Source organism: Myodes glareolus, chromosome 10 (assembly GCF_982192425.1).
Source record: "Myodes glareolus chromosome 10, mMyoGla1.1, whole genome shotgun sequence".
NCBI lineage: Eukaryota > Metazoa > Chordata > Mammalia > Rodentia > Cricetidae > Myodes > Myodes glareolus.
In genome coordinates, this window is record NC_142035.1 from 59,821,543 (window position 1) to 59,846,718 (window position 25,176).

The following is a 25,176-nucleotide window of genomic DNA, read 5'->3' on the forward strand; positions in this document are numbered from 1 at the left end:
GTTGCTTTTTTTTTTTTTTTAATCCCTCCGTAGGGTTTCCACTAATTAACGTAACATAAAGTCATAACTTACAGGACGGAAACGATTGAATATTTCATCTGATTTCGATGGAATCTACTGATTTTATCTAGCACCATTAGTCTCATCATGGAAGGGTATTTCTTTATGGTATTGGGATTGAAAGAAAATATTTGAAAAGCACTTTCGAATCGTATGACCTCACAGATGAAGAAAAGGCAGATAAAAGGGTTTTCTAGGACTCAGAAAACGTAGTGGATTCAATTTCTCACAAAGTAAAACACAGCACAGAGACTACATGTTCAGAGATGGTCTGAAACATGGAGTGACCTAGCTCTGAGGTAAGTTTCGGTTATTTAAAGAGCTCTCATTCAGGGATTGTTGCTGTTGTTTTAAGTTTTTGAAACCAGAACATTTATTTTACGACTGTTTGAAATCCTCAAGATGAACTGGATGTGACTGCAGCTGCCCTCTTGGGTTTAGGTGTTGTTCCTTCACGAAATCCCGTCTGAATCTGCGATAGTGTTGAGGTGCCTCATCCTGAAAGACCCGGAGATATTTTTCTTGATTAATTAATCTCAATCTTCTGTTTTGAGGGAGAGACTCTCACTGAAAAAAGAAGGGGGGGGGGGAGAGAGAGAGAGAGAGAGAGAGAGAGAGAGAGAGAGAGCAGTTTTCTGCGACTGAAGAAGTGGTTCCTAGCATCTACATGTCAGCCCTGCTTGTCTATAACTCCAGTTCCAGGGGATGCAGCACAATCTTCTAAACTCCTTCAGCATCAGGTGTGCACAGGGCACACTTACATACACGCAGGCAAAACACTCAGACTCATAAAATAAATAAATTTAGTGATTTTTGGAAGAGCTCCTAAGCCTCACCAGGCGGTCAAAGGCATCGGAGTCACAGCAAAGGTTGAGGGCCATATGAGGGAATTGGCTGTGGGAAGACATCTGTAATTGATCCCAACAGGAGGTTGTGAGCTTAAGGCTAGCCTGGGCTACATAGTCAGCCCTGTCTCGAAAACAAAAGCACATACATAAAAAGCTTTTTACTTTTATGTTGGTGCTAGTACCTGAACTTGGTTAATCACTTTACCAGCTAAGTTGTCGCATTTTAAAGTTTTATTTTGATACAAAGCCTCATTAGTTGCCCAGGCTAGCCTCGAACTTTTGAACCTCCTGCTCTTCCAGAGTACCTGAGATCATGGTCCTGCACCACCGGGCCTGGCGCTCCCTGAAATAAGCCTTGTGTCTCTCTCCTTTTCCTGTAACTAGCAAGCCGGTTCCTGCCTCCCCTTCAGATCTGGGCTTAGATATCCTAGCTAGCTTGAACTGTTAACACAGCCTAGAAACACCTGAGAAGGGAGCCCCAAATGAAGGATCGCCCAAAGCAGATTTGTCTGGGGCTGTTCTTATTAGTTGGTACAGAGGGGTCCAGCCCCTGGAGGGCGACACCATTCCCAGAGCAGGTGGTCCTGGCCTGTATAAGAAAGGAAAGTTAAGAGCTTGCGAGCCAGCCTGCAAGAGGCATTCCTCCTTGGTTCTGCTTCAAGTTCCTGCCCTCCTTCTCTCAGGGTTGGTGAACCTGTGAGCTGAAATACACCCTTTCCTTTCCTAAGTGGCTTTGGGTCAGAGTGTTTTATCACAACCAGAAAGAAACTAGACAGAAGTCCTTCTCATCAACAAGCACCCCGAACCCTGAGTCTTGTATGTCCCTCCATTTCCTTTCACCTCTGTCTACTGCTCTCGCTTGATTCAGAGCCTTTGTGCCTCCCCTAGACACCGCCCTCTGCATTTTCTCAGCACTTGTCCGGCAGCGGCAGCCTCCAGGTAGTGAGTGCTGCATGCTCTTTGGAGACCAGCAGAGCAGCACTCAACCAGCTTCTTGCAGTGATACCTCTCCCTCCCTCCCTCCCTCCCTCCCTCTCTCTCTTTCAGGGCGGTGTTTTAAGACAGAGTTTCTCTGTAGCTTTGGAGCCTGTCCTGGAACTTGCTCTGTAGACCATGCTGGCCTTGAACTCAGAGATTCACCTGCCTCTGGCCTCCCTGGTGTGCCACCACCGCCCGGCATGATGGTTTCTTTTGGGTCCAGTTTCTACAAATAAAAGGTAGTTGGAGCTGGGAGAGGGACAGTTGCAGGCCTGTATTCTAAGCATTCAAGGAGGTTGAAATAGGATGAATGTGAATTCTAGGCTAGCCTGTGCTACATGGTGAGACCCTCTCAAAAACAAAAACCATGACAACAAAGCAAGTAGATTCTTGTTATTCTTAGTTCATTATTTTTATTTTATGTGTATAAATGCTTTGCCTGGCTGCACATCTGTGTGCCATATGCTTGTCTGGTACTCTTAGGAGCCCAGAGAGGGTACTGGATCCCCTGGAACTGAGCTGTACCTGGTTCTAAGCCTCCATATAGGTGCTGGTGATCAAACTCAAGTCCACTGCTCTTAATTACCAAGCTGTCACTGCAGAACTCTTTCTAAAGATTTTATTGTATTTTATATGTAGGGGTGTCTTGCCTGTGCACCACATGTGTTCAGTACCTACTGAGGCCAGAAGATGGTACTGAATCCCCTACAATTGGAGTTACAGATGGTTGTGATAAATCACATAGGTACTGAAATCAAACCTGGGTCCTCTGGAAGAGCAGCCTGGATTCTTAGCTGTTGAGTCATCTCTCAGCTCCAGGTGAGTTATTTCTATAAAGGAAAAGCTTCAGGTGTTCTGAAAACTATAATACAATGGAAAAATCTAGGATTGGAGAGATGGCCCAGCAGTTAAGAACACTTACTTTCTCAGCAGAGAAGCAGGGTACAGTTCTCAGCACCCAGATGGCAGGTTACACCAGGTGGCTATACCTCCAGTTCCAGGGGATCTGGGCTCCTCAGGTACCAGGCATTCATGCAGTGCGCATACATAAATTCAGGCTAAACACTCATATATAAAATATAAGTAGTTAATTAATAAAAAAACATAAAAATCAAGAATGGAAAAAGTGAATTGGAAGCTCATTTTAAAAAATATTGATTGGCCGGGCGGTGGTGGTGCACACCTTTAATCCCAGAACTCGGGAGGCAGAGGCAAGCAGATCTTTTGAGTTCGAGGCCAGCCTGGTCTACAAGCACTAGTTCCAAGACAAACTCCAAAGCAACACAGAGAAACCCTGTCTTGAAAAGCCCAATAATTAATAATAATAATAGTAATAATAATAAATTATTCATCGGATAGTTTCTTACATGTATTAAATAAATTTTAGCCGTTGTCCCCCTCATTACCCTCTCTCATCCCCTCTTCTCTTCCACCAAAGCCCTTCTTTTCAAGAAGTTTCTTCCTACTGTCACCTGTCACGTGTGGTTTTTGATGGCTGATGCACTGGGTTGAATTAGGGTTGCGTATAATGGCCATGGAGGGAGGTTATTTTCTGGAGCAACTTTTCAATGGTTAGACCACTGAAACAATCATTAACTGTCGGTAGCCCTTAGGGAGGGGTGGCCCTTCATGAGGCCCTCCCTCACCCACGTTGAAATGTTGATGGACTCAGTCCTGCGGAGGTAACCACAGCTGCACTGAGAACAATGGCCATGCATTCCTAGAAGACTTTTTAAAGCACCTTCCTTATCCGCTGGCTCTTAAATTCTTCCCCTTCCCCCCAGAAGTTCTCTGAGCCTGGCGGGTGTGATGCGCTCATCGCCTTATCAGGAGGCTCACTCTCCAGCTCCTCACTGCCTTGCTTCTTTCCATGCCTGGCTGTTTAGTTCTTATTCTCATGTGAAAGGACAGTAAGGTTCTCCATGAGAACGCCAGGGTTTCCTCTTCTGTTGACCTCCTGGTCAGCAACTACCAGTACTTCGGCTCCTTTTTCCTGAGGGAGTGAGAACAATTAACAATGCCACATTGTTTTAAAGCCTGAGAGGGAAAAATTACTTGAGTTAGTAACAAAAGAAACGGGAGTGATTAGTGTGAGACGCCATCTACTGGATCAATTGCAACTTCCAGATTTGGGCGACAAAATGATGGCAACTTTTTACTTTTAAAATCCCACGAGCAGACTTCTGCTCAACACTGAGGTTACTCCTCGTGGTCCTGAACTATTACAGCACACTCCAACCCCCAGTCTCTGAAAAACTATGAGGAAAGACTGATGCACTAATCCTTAAGACATAACAGCACTTACTGAGTGCCAAGACTGGGTCTTCATCCTCTGGATCCAGCTCCACGGAGGCTCCTGCCTCTTGACCATGAAGTTACCAGGGAAGAATTGTGTTTAGCTGGTGATGCTTCACAGTGCTGGATGATTACACATAAACAGTTTTTTTAATTTTTTTTTAAAGATTTATTTATTTACAGTATTCTGTCTGCATGTATGCCTGCAGGCCAGAAGAGGGCAACAGATTGTATTACAGATGGTTGTGAGCCACCATGTGGTTGCTGGGAATTGAACTCAGGACCTCTGGAAGAACAATCAGTGCTCTGAGTCATCTTTCCAGCCCGCATCAACAGTTCTTATATGACTCAGTTCTGAAGAACATGCAGTAGATAATTGAGTGTGTGTGCGTGTTCGCGTGTTCGCGCGCTTGCTTACAGACTATGTCTTACCATACATAAGAAATCTTCTGGAGTGGCGGTGCATGAGTTTAATTCCAGCATTTGGGGCTAAAAAAGGTTATTTTTAAGCCAAACTTGTAGATTGTTGTCTGTAACTCAAGCAAAGGAAAGCTAAGGAAGATTCTGGGTGTGAGGCCAACTGGAATATGAGTAATTTAGGGGTTATCCTGGGGCTATGTAACAAGAAACTCTCAAGAAAAACAAAGAGAAAGAAGGGAGAGAGAAGGAAAGGAAGGATGGAGGAAAGAAAGAGGAGAGTTAGGGAAGGGAAAGAGAGAAAAACCCAGACTTCAAGACATTCAAAAATTGGTTTTGGGCCACAGAGTGGTGGCACATGCCTTTAATCCCAGCACTCAGGAGGCACAGGCAGGCAGATCTCTGTGAGTTCAAGGCTAGCCTGGTTTATAAGAGCTAGTTCCAGGACAGGCGCCAAAGCTACAGAAAAATAGTCTTGAAAAAAAAAAAAAAAGGTAAAAATTGTTTTTGTGTGTGTTTGTTATTTTCTTGTTTGTTTGAGACAGGGTCTCAGTGTGTAAAACAGGCTGGACTACATCTCAGAGATCCTTTAATCCCAAGTGCTGGGTCCAAAAGTGTTTGTTGTCCACTATACCCAGTAAAGATTGGTTTTGTGAGGTAGGTAGATAGGAGTGAGCTTGTCTCTTCCTTACCATTAGGAAGAGGTGTGGTCCTACAGGAGAATTCATCAGTGGTGAATTCAGGCATTCTCTGGAACTGCAACACTTGAAAGTCATTTTTCTTGGTCAAATGATGGAATGTTTGCAAGAAAAATTTAACCAGGGCCGAGCGGTGGTGGCGCACGCCTTTAATCCTAGCACTTGGGAGGGAGAGGCAGGCGGATCTCTGTGAGTTTGAGGCCAACCTGGTCTACAAGAGCTAGTTCCAGGACAGCCTCCAAAGCTACAGAGAAACACTGTCTCGAAAAACAACAACAAAAAAAAAAAAAAGAAGAAGAAAAATTTAACCAGATTATATCATTTGTATTTTAATCAAATTACTGAAGTGTTTTTAATAACCTTATGACTCAAAATGTCTCATCAGGTAAAGAAAGGATCCTGTCACTGAGCCTGAGAACTTGAGTTTCAGGCTTATATATGTGTACGGCAGTTTGTAAACACACACACACACACACACACACACACACACACACACTCACACTCACGCAGCTCAAGAAATAGAAAGACAAGCTGGAGAGATGGCTCAGCAGTTAAGAAATTGGCTGTACTTCCCAAGGTCCTGAGTGCAATTCCCAGCAACATGGTGTTTCACAATAATGAGATCTGGTGCCCTCTTCTGGCTTTCAGGCATACATGGAGACAGAACATTATATACATAATGAATGAAAAAATAGAAAGATATTACCCAGTTCTTTTGCTGTGACTAATACCTGATAAAATGTGGTTTTGAAGACATGAACAAACTTTCCGTGAAAAGAGGAGAATTGATGAGTTTGGAGAGGAAGGGCACAGTCAAAATCATGCGTAATGCTTACTTTGTGGAAGGAAGAGGTTCTGAGCAGAGTGAGCGACATAGGGTAATAGTCCTGACTCCAGTGAACATGCCATTCTAAAACCTGGTCAGTTTCCTTAAGCTGCACTGCTGATGTTTTTGTTGTTATTTTGAGACACAGTCTTACTATGTAGCCCTGTCAGAGGCCAGAAGAGGGGATCAGACCCCCTGATGCTGGAGGTCCAGGGGGTTGTGAGCCACTCTCAGAGCAGTGACTGTTTGGCTTTTCTCTTTTGGAATTAGGCTATTAATTCTTTTGTTGTTGAGAAAGATCTCATGTCCGGAATAAATAATAATAAAGACTACAACAACAAAAAACCTAACTTCCACTGTGAGCTATTATTTCACACTCACTAGGAGAGATACGATCAATAGAAAATGTAGAAAAGAGTAAAAGCCCGGGCAGTGGTGGTGCACGCCTTTAATCCCAGCACTCTGGAGGCAGAGGCAGGCAGATCTCTGTGAATTTGAAGCCAACCTGGACTACAGAGTGAGTTCTGGGAAAGTCAGAGTTATACAGGGAAATCCCTGTCTCAAAAACAAAACAAAGAAAGACAGAGAGAGAGAGAGAGAGAGAGAGAGAGAGAGAGAGAGAGAGAGAGAGAGAAAAGAATAAGTGTTGGCAAGAATGTGAAGAAACTGGAAGCCTCTGTATAGTGCTGGCAATACTATAGAACAGTTCAGTTGCCATGGAAAATAGTTTCGTGTTTTAACCAAAAAGTTAAAAGCAATTGCCATTCATTCAACTGACTGTAAACAGGTACATAAACATCTTGCACTGCACAGATGCTCATGGCAGCACTGTAAGTAGCAAATGATGAATGATTATGCAGAATGTGGCATACCTGTGCAATGGGATACTGTTCAGTCACAAAAAAGGATGAACTACATATGCATACTATAAATTAGTTGAATCTTAGAAATATTATGCTAAGTTAATACACTAACTCCAGTTCCAGGGTATCTGAAACGGCAAAGCACCAGTGCACATTAAATAAATAAATCTTAAAAAAAAAAAAAGAAGACACAGAGGTTATAGTCATTTCTACGAAATGCCTAGAACACACAATTCATAAAGAAGAGACTAAGCTTACCAGAAGCTGAGGGAGGAGAAAAGGGAATGACGGTTTAACAGGCACAGATTTGCTTTAGGGGTGAGAACAGGTTTTGAAATCATGAGCTAAGGTTGCTCAAGTTTGAGGACACAGTAAAAGCCAATGAAGTGTGTATCTTAAACTGCTTACTTTTATGCTATGTGAATTTTATCTCAATTGAAAAAAAAAAAAAGCAAGGCATGGTGCTTCATGACTGTGACTTCATGATTTGGGGGAGGCAGAGGTAGCCTGAACTACAAAGAGAAACTCAAAAGGACTAAGGACTCAAAAGGGCGAAGAATGGAGTTTAGCTGTAGAGCACTTGCCTTCCTGGTGATGGACCTAGCATTGGGGGAGGTGGGAGGAGTTGTAAGATAATTAGTAAAAACAGATACACAAGGTGTTAGGAAAAATGATATATTTACAGACCTGAAAGTCTCCAGATGAGCTAGAAGGAAGGAGGTAGCAAGTACAAGCAGGGTCCTTTACAGTGAACCCTCACTCTTCCCCAAACCCTGAGTACTAACCAATGGGATCAGTCCCTGTCCCAAGGCCATCTTTGTTCCAACCCAAGAAGCCATTCTTCCATTGGCCACATCCTTCAGTCTTCTTGCCAGTCATCTTGTGCCCAGGCTGGCATGGGTGAGACATATTCAAAGTCTGGCCCTTTATAGCGGAGGGCATGCAGGAACATCACAAGATCCTGGGGCAAGGGATCCTGTCGCAACAGCCGGCACTCTGCACAGAGTGGATCTGTCTCTTGATTCCTAACATCTGCTTTCGCTGCTTTAGCCTTCTCTGGTGTGTCCAGACCCTGAGAGGCTGCCTCAGCTATTCCATCTGTCTTCTGGGCTACGCTGGTCAACTCCTGCAGGCTGTTCTTGGACAGCTCTGAAGAGGGGGCTGCAGAGTCCATGAGTCCTGGGACCAAGTCACCCTCACAGATATCTAGCACATTCAGGCCTTCTTTGGCCTGATGCTCTGCAACCAGGTCCCGGAGAAGTTCCTCATCTGTCTTTGGAATGTGGCCACCCTGGCCTCGAGAAGGACCCCAGGCAGTTGAATTGTAGATGGGGTCATTGAGAATGGGGTGGCCCAGGAACTGGAGGTGGACTCGGATCTGATGAGTACGGCCTGTAAGTGGTCGGCACCGGACCACACTGGAGTGGCCATTGTAGCTCAGCCTCTGGAACACAGTCTCACAGGGCTTGCCCTGGGGATCCACACGGCACACGCCTACCTTGTAAGACACCACTAAGATGGGTTCCTTGCAAATTACCTCCTCGTCAGGGAACTCCCCTTCAACCCGGCATACATACTCCTTCTCCAGCTACAAAGGAGGAAAATGGGAAAAGTTAATCCAAAGCCAAACTGCAAAGCTCAACCCTCTACAGAGTGCACCAGTGTGATTCAAACCCTAATACCCTTTGTCAGCTTCACCATCCTGAGTTAAGTTCTGTACATCCCCATACCTCATCTAGAAAATATGAAGTTGGGAGATAGCTCTGCAGTTAAGATCACCTGCTGCTCTTGCGAAGGACCTGGGTTCAGTTCCCAGCACCCACATGGTTGTTCACAACCATCCCTAACTCCAGTTCCAGGAAATTTGTTCCCCTTCTGACCTCTGCAGGCACCATGTACACATGAGGTGCACATACACACATACAGGCAAAACACTCATATAAAATAAAATGAATACATGAGTGCTGTGGGAGTTCCTTCAGCTCCTTCAGCCAATCGCCGCTGAGTTACCAGCCCATTGGGGCGTGGTCTCTCCCTTTAAAAAAAGCAGCGGCTGTCCTCCACTCTCTCTTTGTCTTCCGGCTCCGTTTCCGGCCCCTGGACTCCTTTCCTGTTCGCGCGGAGGGGCTGTTGTCTGGGACGGTAATCTGTAAGTTTTTTCCCCTTTGAATAAATAACCATTCTATTAATCATAATTCCAAACTGGTGTGGGATTGTCTGTGACTTACGCCTTCATCTGGCGCCCCACGTTTGGTTGTAGAACACCCCCTTCCCCCCCACTCAACTGCTTGCTACCAGCTCGGCTAGTCACGAGACCTCCCTCAGCTGCGGCCTGTGCCCTGTGTGTGGAGCCAGCAGTTCAGTTAAACCCCACGCCTCCCAAGCTCCACAGGCTCGGGACAGTCTCTGCCTGCCTGGTTTGCTCTTTTCTGAGTTGTTTTTAAATTTCCCTTGTAAGTGCGGTGCTTTAGTGGCGTGAATCAGAACGACTCGGTCACGTGGAGGCATACGCGGCTTCCGGGTTGCTCTTTTCTACCCCTGGATTCTGGGTTTCTGGTTCCGTGTATGGAATTGATTTAATTAAACTTTCTTTCTTGAGCAACTTATATTTCCTAGTTTTTAACAAATACTAAGGCAGACACTGAAACAGGACCTGTTTAAGTCACCTTTGCAGTGGTTCTAGTCGCAACTTGGCAACAGCGCCGCCAACTAGACAAGAGGTAATATGGCAGTTTTTGTTTCCAACGCCAATTTTACTGTTTTCTTTATTAATACAATGGATTATGTCATGCAAGGTTTATATGACTATGGGAATATATTAATTTACTTGTTGCTAGGTTTCAGTTTTCTTTTCAATATTTTATCATTAAGAAAGATATGATTTTTACGGACTAATATTGAACAACTAGTTGAAAGGATTAAAATTATTGAAAATCAGGGGTTATCTGAACAAGTGGATACTATGATAGACAAAATTGACTCCATGTCCAAGGGTACTAGGAAGTTACCTGAAAGGGTACAGGCTGTTGAATTTGACGTTCAGATGTTACCACAAAGTTTTGATAAGGTAACAGATAGAATGAACCTCCAGAATGGGAACCAAAAAACTGATACCTTAGTGAAATTACTAGAAACACGGGTAGGTCAGGAGATTCAGGATTTAAGGGATACAATGATAAAAAGATTAGAAATGATTGAAGAAACTATTGGAGCTGGTGAACAGAGTAAGAAGGCACAAGGACAGGATACAATGCCACCACCAGCTGTTAGAACTGGCTTACCCAGGGTCCTAACAACATACCCTGTAATTTATTCTGACAAAGGGTTAACTTCCAAAGGCTCAAAGGGAGTTAAAGAAGCTAGATGGACACCAATAGCAATGAATGATTTAAAAGAAATTAAGCAAGCTGTCGTTAACTTTGGCTTGCACTCTGCATTTGTTAAGGAAATGATAAGGACTTGGGCTTCTAATGTCAGAGCTACCCCCCATGATTTCTCTCAGCTAGTGTCTGCAGTTTTAGATGATGGGCCTTCCTTGATGTTTGGAATTTATTTCAGAGAAGAATCCAAACATATGGAACAGCAAGGAAGAGCAAAAGGTGTGGAGGTTTCCCAAGATCAAATTCTTGGTGTAGGAGCATATGCTGATCCACAGGTCCAAGCTCTTTATGATGAAGAAGTGCTGTCCTTATGTCACAAAGCAGCCTTGAATGCTTTGAATAGAATACAAGATCCAGCAAAAAGGGTCGAATCATATACCAGGGTTAGGCAGGGACAGAGAGAACCCTTTACTGACTTTGTGCAAAGATTAATTAAGGCTCTGGACATAGGGGTAACAGACCCAGAAGCTAGACGAATACTTCTTGAATCTCTAGCTTTTGAAAATGCAAATACTGAATGTAAAAAGATAATTGGGCCTTTAAGATCTAGATCAGCACCAATGGAAGAATGGATACAGCATACAATGAATGTTGAGATGTTTAGCTATAACGATGAATCCTGGGTAGGAGAAGCGATTTCCAAAGCTATGAGGAGACATCAAACTACCAGGTGTTTTAATTGTGGTAAATTAGGACATCTGAAAAGGGATTGCAGGCAAAGAAATCCTAGGAATAATATCTCCTCTGGGAATGACAAAAGTAGGAGATCTCAGCCTTCAGGTATATGCAGAAGATGCGGTAAAGGCCGACATTGGTCCAACGAATGCAGGTCAACAACAGACAGACAAGGCAACCCGATACCATCGGGAAACTCCTTGAGGGGCCTCTCGCAGGCCCCCAAGCCAAAAGTGGCCCAGTCATTCCCAGTTACAGTCGAAAATGTGTCTCACCAAGAAAATTAAAAACTCCAATGTCTGCCGTAAAAAGTAATACTGGTCTAAATGATGAATTACATGTGGAGAATGAGTCAAAAAATTCAGGAGGACAGAGTAAACGTATATTTTGGCAAACGTATATTAATGATCAAAGACCAAAGCTAAGAGTCTGTATAAATGGCATTTTTATTGAAGGCTTATTAGACACAGGTGCGGATGTAAGTATAATTACTCCAGAATCCTGGCATCCGAATTGGCCTCTTCATGAGGTAGATGTTCAGTTCCTGGGAATTGGAACCCTATCTCGTGTAAAACAAAGCACAAGATGGGTGGAATGCATAGGGCCTGAAGGGCAAATAGGAAGATTAAGGCCATATATAGCAAATATTGCAATAAATTTATGGGGCCGTGACCTGCTACAGCAATGGAATACCCAGATTAACATTCCTGTAGTTCCAGGAACTCACAATTCTGGGAAGGATATAATGAGGTATTATGGAAAAAGGTCACCAGCCATTCAGGCTGTACAAGAACACACAGCCAATAGCAAACCTTTAGAGGTACCAACAGCCCTACCTTTAAAATGGCTAACTGAGAAGCCAATATGGATCAAGCAGTGGCCTCTAGCTGAAGATAAGTTACAGGCTTTGGAACAGCTGGTACAAGAGCAACTAGATGCTAACCATATTGAAGAATCAACCAGCCCTTGGAATTCTCCTGTGTTTGTTGTAAAAAAGAAATCTGGTAAATGGAGAATGGTGACAGATCTAAGAGCTGTCAACAAGGTAATTCAGCCTATGGGTCCGCTACAATCTGGAATTCCTTTGCCTTCTCTATTACCAAGAGGATGGCCTCTTATAGTTATTGATTTGAAAGATTGTTTTTTCACTATACCTTTGCAAAAAAAGGATAGAGAAAAATTTGCCTTCACAGTGCCTACTTATAATAATTCTCAGCCTACTAGGAGATATCAATGGACTGTCCTCCCACAGGGGATGCTCAATAGTCCCACATTGTGTCAATATTTTGTTAATAAGCCACTGGAAATAATTCGTAAGCAATTTCCCAAGTCCATAATTTATCATTACATGGATGACATTTTATTATCTGATTCAAATAAAGATATTTTGGAAAGTATGTTTGAAGAAGTAAAGAAAGTTTTGCCTAGGTGGGGATTACAAATTGCCCCTGAAAAGATTCAAAGAGGAGATTCTATTAATTACCTAGGCTACAGAATAGGGTTAGAGAAAATTCGAACACAAAAGGCACAAATTAGGAGAGACCGGTTACGGACTCTTAATGACTTCCAAAGATTGTTAGGAGATATTTCCAGTCTACGACCAGCTATTGGGATAACACCTGATCTAATAGTTCATTTAAACAAAACCTTAGATGGTGATAAGGATTTGAATAGTCCCAGAAAATTGACAGTTGAAGCAGAAAAGGAACTGACAATGATTGAGGAAAAATTACAGGAGGCACATGTGGATAGGGTCAACCCGAATCTTAGTTCCATCCTAGTCATACTGCCTTCCAGAATTTCTCCTACAGGGATTTTAATGCAGAGGGAAGATATTATTTTAGAGTGGATATTTATACCTCATAAACCAAGTAAAAAATTAAAAACTTATGTAGAAAAGGTTTCAGAATTAATTATAAAAGGTAAACTGAGACTTCGTCAACTAGCAGGTATAGACCCAGCAGAAATTATAGTGCCTTTTACTACTGAGGAAATAAGAAAGTTATGGGAAGATAATGAACCATGGCAAAGAGCTTGTGCTAATTTTTTGGGAGAAATTAGCAGCAACTATCCCAAAAGTGATAGACTTAACCTCATAAAGAGAACTTCTTGGATTCTTCCTAGAATTGTACGTGATGCTCCAATAACTGGAGCTCGGACATTTTATACCGATGCAAATAAATCAGGGAAAGCAGGTTATAAATCGGAAGAATTGAGTAAGGTGGAACAAAGCCCTTATAATTCTGTCCAGAAGGCAGAATTATATGCCATTCTTATGGTGCTAAGGGATTTTAAAGAACCTCTTAATATAGTTACAGATTCACAATATGCAGAAAGAGTTATCTTGCATATTGAAACCGCTGAATTCATACCAGATGACACAGAGTTGACTTCATTGTTTATCGAGGTACAGGACATAATTAGGAATAGGCTTTGTCCAATGTACATAACACACATCCGGTCCCATACCGGTCTGCCTGGGCCTCTAGCACAAGGTAACGCTGAAATTGACCAATTATTGATTGGAAGCGTTCTGCAGGCCTCAGAATTTCATAAAAAACATCATGTCAATAGTAAAGGCTTAAAGAAAGAGTTTTCCATTACATGGCAACAAGCTAAGGACATTATAAAGAGATGTCCTACTTGTTCTTTCTATAATCAAACACCATTGCCTGCAGGGAGTAACCCAAAGGGTACTCAAAGGAATGAAATCTGGCAGATGGATGTGTTCCACTTTATGGAATTTGGTAAATTAAAATATGTACACCACACCATAGACACGTATTCAGGTTTTCAATGGGCAACTGCCCTGAGCTCAGAAAAGGCTGATTCGGTAATCACACATTTATTGGAAGTTATGGCCATCATGGGTATACCTGCACAAATAAAGACAGACAATGGTCCAGCATATGTATCTAAGAAAATGAAACGCTTCTTTGCTTATTATAATATAAAACACGTTACAGGTATACCAAATAATCCTACAGGTCAGGCAGTTATAGAAAGATCAAATCGTACTATAAAGGATATGCTAAACAAACAGAAAGGGATGAAAGATACCCCCAGAAATAGATTGCATAATGCTTTATTAACCTTGAATTTTCTTAATGCTAATGAGAAAGGAACAACAGCAGCAGAGAGGCATTGGATAATGGAAAAAACTTCTGAACTAAACCAACCTGTTTATTTCAAAGACGTGCTGACCTCTCAATGGAAGCCAGGAGATGTGCTACGTTGGGGAAGGGGTTTTGCTCTTGTTTCCACAGGAGAAGAAAAATTGTGGATACCATCAAAATTAATAAAGGTTCGATTTGAAGAGGAGAAACCTCTTGGAAAGGAGAAATGACAGCATCTACAATGATGATAACCATACAGGTGGTAAGAAAAGCATATAGAATGGGGGCAGGGTTCTGTTCTTATCTCCACAGGAAAACACTGATCTTTGAAAAGTTCAAGGGACCCTGGATATTTGAATACTGACAGATGGAAAATAACGGCCCAATAGGGACTATCAAGAAAACTGAATAGGTTCTGTAAGTACCATATACTAAATCATATTTCTAAATTTATAGAGCTGGTTTTAGAGTTGAACTCTGGCTCAGTCCCTCTCTAATTCCAAGCCTGTTGTTTAAAGAAAAACCCAGAGTTTCTGGAGTTTCTGTCTCATGTCAAGAGCCATGATATGGGACAGAAAGAAATATGAGTTTAGAAAACATCTTTACTTTTCTTCATATCTATCATACCTTCATTAAATATATCTATCATGTCTCTCATTGAATATAGGTATTCATGTATATGTCTATATAATTAATGTTTAAGTTTTCCACAATGAACAATGAGTTTTTCCTACAGTGACATTTGAAGTTTCCAGGAAGAAGATGGGGCCCCATAACAACAACTCCACCTGGTTGATATGACGTCATGATACTGATAGCGCTACTACAAGACCTGTTTTGGGTACCAGCTGCACAAGACGGTTCCAACGTGCTGAAATGGTGCACATCTTGTACAACATTCTGGCCAGACCTCCACAAAATACTCAGAGACTATTTGCAATTTTAAAAGACATTGATCTTGAAATTTAACCATCATTTTACTTTCACAGGATCCCCCAGAAAGAACGTCGCCCCCATGACAGCTGGAAGTAATTCTAGAGAACGACGTCCCCTCTCCCAATAAAGTTTGTCCTTGGGTTTAGGGACATCATTTAGGGGTTGGTTATAATTAGTATACGGTTGAGGGTTGGGGGAGGAATTTTATAAGCACAGGAATCTTAAAAAAAAAAAAAAAAAAAGGAGGGATAATTGGATTATGGGATAAATAGATTTGTACTTGTGAGTTATTGCTTTTAGACAAACATATTGGTATCGATTCTTATATATTGATACAAAGTTAAATTATGTTGACTATTTTATGCATGCATGCTTCATGCTTCTACCTCTGTTTAAAACATTTTTATGTATTTGTATATATATATTGTATTGATATATGTATATTTACCATATTGCATTGTACACTTCTACCTCTGATTAAGATACTTATATATTGTTTATGTATTGATATATATTTACCATATTGCAATGTATACTTGCACATTGTTTATATTTGGAGGTCTCATTGTCCTCATTTATTGCACACTTGTTTATTATCTCAGTCTTTAAGTTAGATAGATATTGAGAATTATATAGATCAACAGTCATCTAAGTTTGTCATTTATAATTAGACTAATCAGGTTCTTTAGATATATAGAGATTATATTCAGTATAGATAGATAATCTTCAACCTCTTCAAAGAGCTGTAGAAAATGGCCTTTAATCTAATTCAGAGTTCTATGGTAGGGAGACACAATCACTCCTGGCAACACTGATCTATGCCCGAGAGAATGTTGAGCACCAAAGACACTCCACCTGGAGCCTTTCTTCTTGGCAGAACTGGCCTTTGGGTAAAAAAATGCTCATACCTCAACTACTGACAGAGTTACAGAATATCCGTAAATGGATAAAACAAGACTGTCATATCCTGCCAAGACAGGGTAAGATAGTTTTGAAGTTTCTTGCCTTTGAAAATGGTATGTCAGTTACATCAGGCCTTAGCCAAAGTTGGTTGCTTCAACGCTGCAAACATGACTTTGGGTGTTTGTCCAGGTAGCCAGTTGTCTCTGCGATTTGGTACATGTTCTGGAAGTTGTTTGATTGCACTTCCTAATTACTCAGATAACATTATTTCCCTTCTCAGATCTTCGATGGGATTGAAGATTATATAAATGTAGTTACTTTCCTTTCATGACTTGGCCAAGTTATTTGTTATACAAGACTTAAGCTAGTTAGAATAGGATATTTGTATTTATTGTATATAATTTCGTAGGTTTGTACTTATTGTATATAATTGCGTAGTAGGCTTAGAACTCTCTTACTTAAACAAAAGGGGGAGATGCTGTGGGAGTTCCTTCAGCTCCTTCAGCCAATCGCCGCTGAGTTACCAGCCCATTGGGGCGTGGTCTCTCCCTTTAAAAAAAGCAGCGGCTGTCCTCCACTCTCTCTTTGTCTTCCGGCTCCGTTTCCGGCCCCTGGACTCCTTTCCTGTTCGCGCGGAGGGGCTGTTGTCTGGGACGGTAATCTGTAAGTTTTTTCCCCTTTGAATAAATAACCATTCTATTAATCATAATTCCAAACTGGTGTGGGATTGTCTGTGACTTACGCCTTCACATGAGTTAAAAAAAAAAGAAAATATGAAATCAGAAAACATTTACCACCAGGTAGTGGGAGTGCATGCCTTTAGTAATCCCAGCACTCGGGAGGCAGAGGCAGGTGGATCTCTGTCAGTTTGAGGCCACCTGCCTTGAAAAAACAAAAAAAGAAAGAAAGGAAATATTTACCTTACAGGGCTGCTATAAACATTTAGTAAATTAGGCTCTAATGTGTTGGGATTAAGTCTGGCATGTGTTTAATAAATGCATTATGATCCAGATGTAGAATTTTAAGTCTCAAGATCATAACAATTACCAATCAATGATCTTACTCACACCTCTTCCAACTTTATCCGGTCTTTCTACTACGTGAGCTCTCCTCAAAATCTTAAAAATGTTTTATGATTTCAGAACAGCAAACTAAAAAGAAGCAGTACCTGCCATTTCCAGAGACCTGAAACGTATCTTTGGCACTTGAAGTAGGAAGGCTGTAGTTAACCTCAATCTAGAACTCCACAACCCCGTTCTAACACAAAGCACATGGGAGCCCAGGAAGCAGTCTCCAGCAGACGAAGCCCGGCTCACCTGCCGATCCCGAACTTGCTCATGGATCTTCTCGGAGAATGCAGCGGTCTTGGCAAACATGAGGACTCCGGAGGTGAGGCGGTCAAGCCGGTGAAGCGGGTGGAGCTCCTTCAGGTGATGCTCCTTGCCTAGGATGAAGATGACTGTGTTGTGTCGGAAACGGCCACAGGGGTGGACAGGAATGGAGGATGGCTTGTCTATAACGACCACATCTTCATTCTCAGCTAGCAGACGAATGGGCTCTGCTGTGACTGGTGGCTCATGTCTGTGCACTGTGTTCCGCAAGAAGTCATTGTCCTGTCAAACATAGGTAAGCAGTCAGCATAGGACAGCAGCCTATAGACAGTGAGCTTCCTCTGTTCCTTACGGACATGGAGGAATGGTCACAGGAAAAAGTCTTAAGTAGAAAAAGAATTGGTTGTAGCATGATCTCATTTTGTAAAAATACACAGATGTAAACACCTACTGTTGAAAAATACACAACTGGTTAAATCTCTTGGTGGTGAGATTATGGGTGTTTTCTAGTTTTACTTTGTATAATCCTTACAATAAAGTTGTATTTTAAAAAGTCTTTATTACACCTATTTATATGTGTGCATGTGTAAAGGCGCATACAGAGGCAAGAAGTTGTGAGTCTCAGTGGCAGGGTCCTTAACCTGTTGAGTCATCTAACCATCTTGATACAAATGTATTTTGAAAGCAAATGTCTTTTAAATGGAGGTGGGGGGAACCAGTTATAACCTTCAACAAACAACACCAAGCTGTAAGCCCAGAGCTCCAGGCTCTACGTCAGATTTGACACAAGCTCACTACATGTTCTTGGGCAAGTCATTTTAACCTCTCTGGGCCTCAGTTTTCTTACCTGTGAGTGTGAAGGTTTATGACAGAACTGTGGTTTTCAAAATCAGTATGGGTGCGGTTAATGCCAAATACTGAAATTACCCTTTTCTCATTATCATCACAGTGAATCGGTGTTAATGACAGGGGTCTCACGGGGAAAAAAAAAAAGGAAACTCACCTGGCTAGTATTTATTCCCAAATTTCTACTTCTATAACATCAGGATCCGTGACAACTACTTTAAGCATTAATATAAGCACACACTTTGTAACTTGCACCGTTGCCTTACTTCGAGGTTCAGTTTCATCACAAGATGGAGTCGCTTATACGTACTCCATGATAGAGCGCACAAAATGCTTAACTTTGTGCCTGATACAGTTAAGAACACATGAGTGAGGTACCCACTATTATTATTTGTACAGAGATTTATCATGCGGGGTAGAAAGTAGGCAGTCCCCTTGCCACAAGGCAGATATAAGAAGGACAATGAGAATTTCCATTCCAGTTTCTTTAAAAAAATAAAATAAAACCCCGCCTTGCTGGGGAGGACGAACAGGTTGAGTTCTAGAGCATAGAAAAAGACTGTCTGTTTGATGTGGGAAGCGGGAATTAAACGAGTCCCACGGAAAAACGAGATCGTTTCTGAATTACCAGCATTTTACTCCGGCACTTCTATAAGCTGAATCTGGAAAACAATAACAACAAAACAAAACCTTTCCTCAAAGCCCGATTCTGGGCAGCCTCATCGGACACCACCTTGAGCACTATGCTGAGGTCCTGAACAGGTTCCTCGTTGAGATGCAGGCGTCCCGCCCGGATTGCAGCCTCGTAGTACTCCAATGGCTGGGATCGGAACTCGGTGCTGAAGACGTGCAACAAGCTGCGGCCCACCCAGCGACCTTTACAGTAGGTCTGGAAGTCGAAGTAATAGGGCCGCACCTTCCGCAGGCCGCCCTCGAAGTAGTAGGTGGTCTCTGCAAAGTGCTCGTCGCCGAAGCTGACCCCGGTCCGCCGTTTCTTCGGGGGCGGAACGACCCGTTCCCCCGTGGCGCCTCGCCGCTTCTTCCTCTTGCCTGAGTCAGCGACTGGAGCCGGGGCTTGCTCCCCGTTCCCCGAGACCTGCGCTTCGCCTCCCTGGGCACGCTCCCCGCTCCCCGGGACCTGCTCCCCCGCCGCCGCGGGCCCCAGGCCCTCCTGTAGCGGCTCTCCGCTCCCGTCGCTACCAGAGTCTCCATTTTGCTGAGCCAGCGCCTTCAAACCGCCCGCTGCCTCGGCCTGGGTAGACAGTGCTTCAGCCATCGCCTCCCTACAGCCACCCCAAGTCCTGGCAAAGCTGTGAGACCAGAGCGCCACCCGCCACTGCACAAGGATCCGTAGACAACCGTGGACACCCAGCCGCATGACAGCGCGGCCAACAGCTCCGGGGTCGCAATCTGATGGCGTCATCGGGAAGCAACCAATCAGAGAGACCCAGTACAGAGGCGGGGTTTGCAAGAAGGGAATTTTCAGAGTTTGGGGTCTGCGGACGTCTTTCTATCCGCCTTCTCCCAGCCAAGTTCCTTATGCAGAAAGTGGCTGTAAAATGACTCCCTCATCGAAGAGATCAGAGAGAGATTATTTCCTAAAGGAAATCTTCGGGAGTGCGCCACGAAAATGATAGTGCACATTCCATAGAGATAAGCTCTACTTCCCCGGGTCTGTGAAACAGTTAAAAGTTTACTTAGAGCAGGCGGAACGGGCAAGGCAGCCCGCACCTCTATTCTCAGCGCTCAAGATCTAGAGGCAGAAGTATTAGTTTAAGTTCTAGGGTTACCCAAGAGCGTGTCTCAAAATAAAAACAAACAAGCAAAATAATAATAATTAATATTGTTTTAAAAACAAACAAGCCGGGCAGTGGTGATACAACTTTAATCTCAGTTCTTGGGAGGCATAGGCAGACGGATCTCTGTGAATTTGAGGCCGGCCTGGTCTACAAAACGAGTTCCAGGGCAGCGAGAGCTGTTACACAGAGAAAGCCTGTCTTGAAAAAACAAATTAAAAGATTAAAAAATAATAATAAAAACAAGTTGGGTGATGGTGGTCCTTACCTTCAATCCCAGCACTTGAGAGTCAGAAGTAGGTCAATCACTGTGAGTTGGAGGCCAGCCTGGTCTACAAAGTGAGTTCTAGAACAGTAGAACAGCCAGGCTGCATAAAGAAACCCGGTCTCAAAAAAAAAACAAAACCAAAAAAACAAAAAAAACAAGCAAAAAGCAAACAAGTAGGAAAAAAAGGACCAATCAGAATGAAAGTTGCTACAACTGTGACTGTACCAAGAACTGTTTTGTCTACTATACTCTTTTAACGGGCAGTGTTGGGGAATCCTAGAATCTCAAGCACTCTACCATTTAGCTAAAGCCACTACTACAATAATTTAGAAGCATGCACATTATAGTACGTTACATACATACATACTATGTGTGTATATATAGAATATAAAACTGTTATATAACTGTTATATATGTGTGTGTGCAATATTTTTCATACCTGTTCTTCCTACTAGCAGCACCAAGAGAATTAGAGATTTCCCATTTGACTTCCAGAAACTCTTATCCAGAACCACTTGCACATTAAAGCTGAAAGTAGATCAAAAATGCATTGCTAGGGTCTTCTGTGTGTATATGTGTGTGTGCTGGTTACATGCAATTGTACATGTGAGTATGTTTGGGGGTAAGAGGTGAACTTCAGGTGTCCTTCCTTTGGTGCGACCCATCTTGTTTTTGAGACAGTCTCTGTCCTAGTTAGGGTTTTCTATTGCTGTGAAGAGACACCATGACCACAACAACTCTTATAAAGAAGACATCTAGGGGGATGGAGAGATGGCTCAACGGTTAAGAGCTTTGCCTGCCCTTCCAAAGGTCCTGAGTTCAATTCCCAGCAATCACATGGTGATCCACAGCCATCTGTAATGAGGTCTAGTGCCCTCTTCTGGTCTGCACGCATACACACACATAGAATACTGTATACATAATAAATAAATAAATATTAAAAAAAGAAAACAATTTAATTGGGGTGGCTCACTTACAGTGTCAGAGGTTCAGTCCATTATCATCATGACAGGGAGCATGGTGGTGTGCAGGCAGATGTGGTGCTGGAGGAGCTGAGAGTGCTACATCTTACAGGTTTCAGGAAGTTGACTGACTGTCACACTAAAGGAAGCTTGAGCAAAAGAGATCTCAAAACTTATTCCCATAGTGACATACTTTTTCTACCAAAGCCATACCTTCTAATGGTGGCACTCCCTTTGGGGACCATTTTCTTTCAAACCATCACAGTGTCTCACTGAAATTACAAACATGCACTACAATGCCCAGCTTTTTTACGTCAGTTCTGGAAATCAAGCTCAGACTATTGCATGGCAAGTACTCTGCCAACTAAGCTATCTCCCCAGCCTGCTACAGTTCTTAAATGCAAAATGCTGAAATCTGTGTTGGCTAACTTCATCAGAGAGGGACTAATGTAAAGGATATTGGTGCCTCTTAGGATTCATGAAAGAGCTAAAGTTCAGATTCAGCAAAGAGACCAGATCAAGGGAAGCAAAGGCCTCTGAAAAGTAGCTGTTGCTGGAGAAGAAACCCAGTTGAGATGCTGTCACTGTGAAATGTGCAGTTGTGACAAAGGACTTTCTGCCCCATGGCCCTTTTGTCCCTTGAAAAATCTCTAAGTATCTCAGCCTCCTTATGTTTCTATCTCAAGATCCAGAATCCTACAAGGGAGCCTTCCTTCTGCCAAAAAGAGACTAGGTCTGTCTTTATTTACAGAGTGCCTGTAAATAAACTATAACCCTGTTTAGTTTTCATAATGAGATACCTCCAAATAGGTAGACATTTGGATGCTAGCGTCTAACAACTGGACAACTGTCTAGTCCAATTCATGTGAGCATGTGAGAATGTGAGCATGAACTTTTTTTCATTAACGTTGGTTTAGGCTATACTTATCTTATGTATTAGCATTCTGGAGAGGATCAAGAGAAGGTTTTAGGTAAGTTCTTCTTTATATCAAAAGTTCCACAAAGCCAGGCATTGCCGTGAATGGCTGTAGCCCTAGCACTTGGGAGGTGAATGTGGGAGGATCGAAAGTTTTAGATCATCTTTGACTACATAGTGAGTTCAAAGTCAACCTAAACAAAGGTCTCATTAATCCAAGTAACGGATTGGAAATGTTAGTCCTACTCCAGAGTACCGAAGTACCGGAAGCTACAGAAATCCTTATGCTGAAATGCCAGATTTCTAATCGCCCGTTTTTAAAAAAGAAGTTGAATTTTCCACCAGGTGTGGGTACTTTAGAACAGAATTGTTTCAAAAGGAAAACACTATCTCTTAAATGAGTGGTCTTAGAAATCTACAGGCCGGAGAGAAGGCTCAGCAGTTAAGAGCACTGGCTGCTCCTAGAAAGTTCCTGATTTTGATTCCCAGTGATCACACGGTAGCTCACATGGGATCTCTAGGAGCAGCCAGTGCTCTTCTGGCATGCAGGCAAACATGCAGAGCACTCATACATTAAACGAGAGAGAGAGAGAGAGAGAGAGAGAGAGAGAGAGAGAGAGAGAGAGGAAGAAGAAGAAGAAGAAGAAGAAGAAGAAGAAGAAGAAGAAGAAGAAGAAGAAGAAGAGGAGGAGGAGGAGGAGGAGGAGGAGGAGGAGGAAGAAGAAGAAGAAGAAGAAGAAGAAGAAGAAGAAGAAGAAGAAGAAGAAGAAGAAGAAGAAGAGGAAGTAGAAGAGGAAGTAGAAGAAAACGGAAAAGACAAAAACAAATTTACAATGGGGGCTAGGCATAGTGGTGCATGCCTTTCAGCCCAGCGCTGAGGAAGCAGGTGGATCTGTTTGAGTTCAGCTTCATCTACATAGAGAGTTCCAGACAAGACAGGTACACAGATGGAGAGAAACAGAGTGAGACAGTAAGAGGAAAGGAAAAGAAACTTACAATGAGGGTAACATTTTAGCCAAAGAAAATTATACATAAGCAGTCTTCCTGTTTCGTAGAGTTTGTCCAAACTCAGCTTGACCTGATCACAGTCATCTTGAGTCATAACCACGATTGCCTCTGAGCAGCTTCATTTGGCTTTCCCTGCGTAGTTTTCCAGTACGTTGTAAGTAAACTATACCGTCTGTGGAGTTTTATAACTGGATCCCAGCACAATCAATGCCTGATGCCCTTGATATTGGGTTAGATAAAGCAGTTATGTTCTATCTTGAAGTCACTTTTGCTTTTACCAGAATGCAAACTTTCTTCCGGTTGAACTTGCAGGTATACATTCACCAGATACCAGACAGGAACACACTTCCATCAGCAAGTCCCTTGAACTCTATACAGTCTGGGTCTTTCTCCCTCTTCTTTTACTCTCCTGCAACCCAGAGCCTGGTTTTCATACTGGATTGTTCTGGGAACAGAGGTGGGAGAATTAACAAATTAATCCAATTAAAACAGTTAGTACAGTGCTTAGCAAAATTGTTGGATGTAAAAAAAGATCAAAATCTCATTCTCCCACTCTTCTTGACTTTTGAACAGTAATCTGCACTTCAGCCTGACTGCCACATGGTTTATCTGGAAGACTTGAAAAGGACCAATATAGAACATGCCAGCACTCTTTGTACTTTATGGGTATCTAGCATCTGCTGAATACATTCAAAAATTTAAATATAAATGACTTTTTGTGGTATTGGAGATCAAACCAGGGTCTTGCACATACTGAACAAATGCTCTATCACTACACTGTATCCCCAGAGACCCTCTCTACTTTTTTTGTTTGTTTGTTTGTTTTTTGTTTTTTCAAAACAGGGTTTTTCTGTGTAACAGTCCTGGCTGTTGTGAAACTCTGTAGAGCAGGCTGGCCTCGAATTCAGAGATCCGCCTACTTCTGCCTCCCGAGTGCTGGGATTAAAGGCGTGCGCCACCACGGCCCAGCCTGTCCTCTTCTTTTGCAGAGAGAAATTTCTGACATCGCGTTATTGCCTCCAAGAGGAAGAAGCCACAAACTGGCGATGATGGTTTCTTATGACTGCTGACCTTACTGGACGGAGACGCACCCGGGATTAGTCTTTACTAACCGGGCGTCTTGAGAACTAACTTGCTGTACTAGTCTAGCAGACTTCCGAGTTTGTCAGTGAGGGCATTTCTGGGGCGGGTGGGGGGGGGTGTTGATATGTGGTGCAGAAACAGAGGGAACGACACACCTGCTCAAGCTGGAATAAAAATAGAAAAAGAAGGAAGTCTGAACCCTCACCGACGGACACGAGGGTCCAGCACTTGAAACACATTTGGAGGACTTGAATGAATTGGTAGTGTTCAAAATTGCTAATGTCTGATTGTAAATTTAAGAAATTGTACTTTTCCAGAAACTGGGTTGTTTACAGCTACTGTTTAAAGCCATCTCATCCTGGCATCCAGATATCTGAGAGACAAAATTAGAAAGCAAGAATGTGTTTGGAAGCTGGGAACACACCTTTAATTCCAGCACTTGGGAAGCCCAGGCAGGTGAACCTTTGAATTCAAGACTAGTCTGGTCTACAGAGGGAGTTACAGGACAGCCAGGGCTACACAGAGAAGCCCTGTCTTGAAAAACTAAAACAGAGTGTGCTTAGTAAGCATTTGATCAGTGTAAAGAGTGCATGTGGCTCATGAAGCCTTGGAGTATCTTAATGAACTGCTGGGAACGCGATTCCTTTCTGTGAACCAGATAACACCAGATTTCTTTCTTTCTTTCTTTTCTGTAGCTTTGGGCCTGTCCTGGAACTAGCTCTGCTGATTTCTTTCTTTTATTCTGTGAGTAAACATTACCACAATCTTCCCTATAACTTATTTTGTTGTTCTCTAGTCTCTTGGATTTCCCCGTCCTACAGTCCACAGTCTAAGAATGCTTACAGATGTGAGCGGCGGAACGGTCTGTGGAGGCCCGTGCATGCTTACAGACGTGAGCGGCGGAGCGGTCTGTGGAGGCCCTGCACATGACAGTAGTTTGCAGTTACCTTTGTCATAGTGATGGGATTTGG

At 42.7% G+C, this 25,176-nt stretch overlaps 1 protein-coding gene across 2 annotated transcripts; it reads right to left on the reverse strand.

Moving 5' to 3' along the window:
• Positions 1–7,646: 7,646 nt before the first annotated feature.
• Positions 7,647–19,610, reverse strand: Rpusd2 (RNA pseudouridine synthase domain containing 2). Of its 2 annotated transcripts, none has more exons than XM_048459471.3 (3): positions 19,089–19,610; positions 17,312–17,608; positions 7,647–8,573 (listed from the first exon to the last, which is right to left on the reverse strand). In XM_048459471.3, the coding sequence occupies exons 1-3, from the start codon at positions 19,593–19,595 to the stop codon at positions 7,845–7,847; spliced, it is 1,533 nt and encodes a 510-aa protein (XP_048315428.3). In that variant the 5' UTR covers positions 19,596–19,610; the 3' UTR covers positions 7,647–7,844. The 2 variants fall into 2 exon arrangements, with proteins under 2 accessions (XP_048315428.3, XP_048315427.3); XM_048459470.3 differs by having other exon boundaries at positions 18,906–19,610.
• Between the last annotated feature and the right edge of the window lie 5,566 nt (positions 19,611–25,176).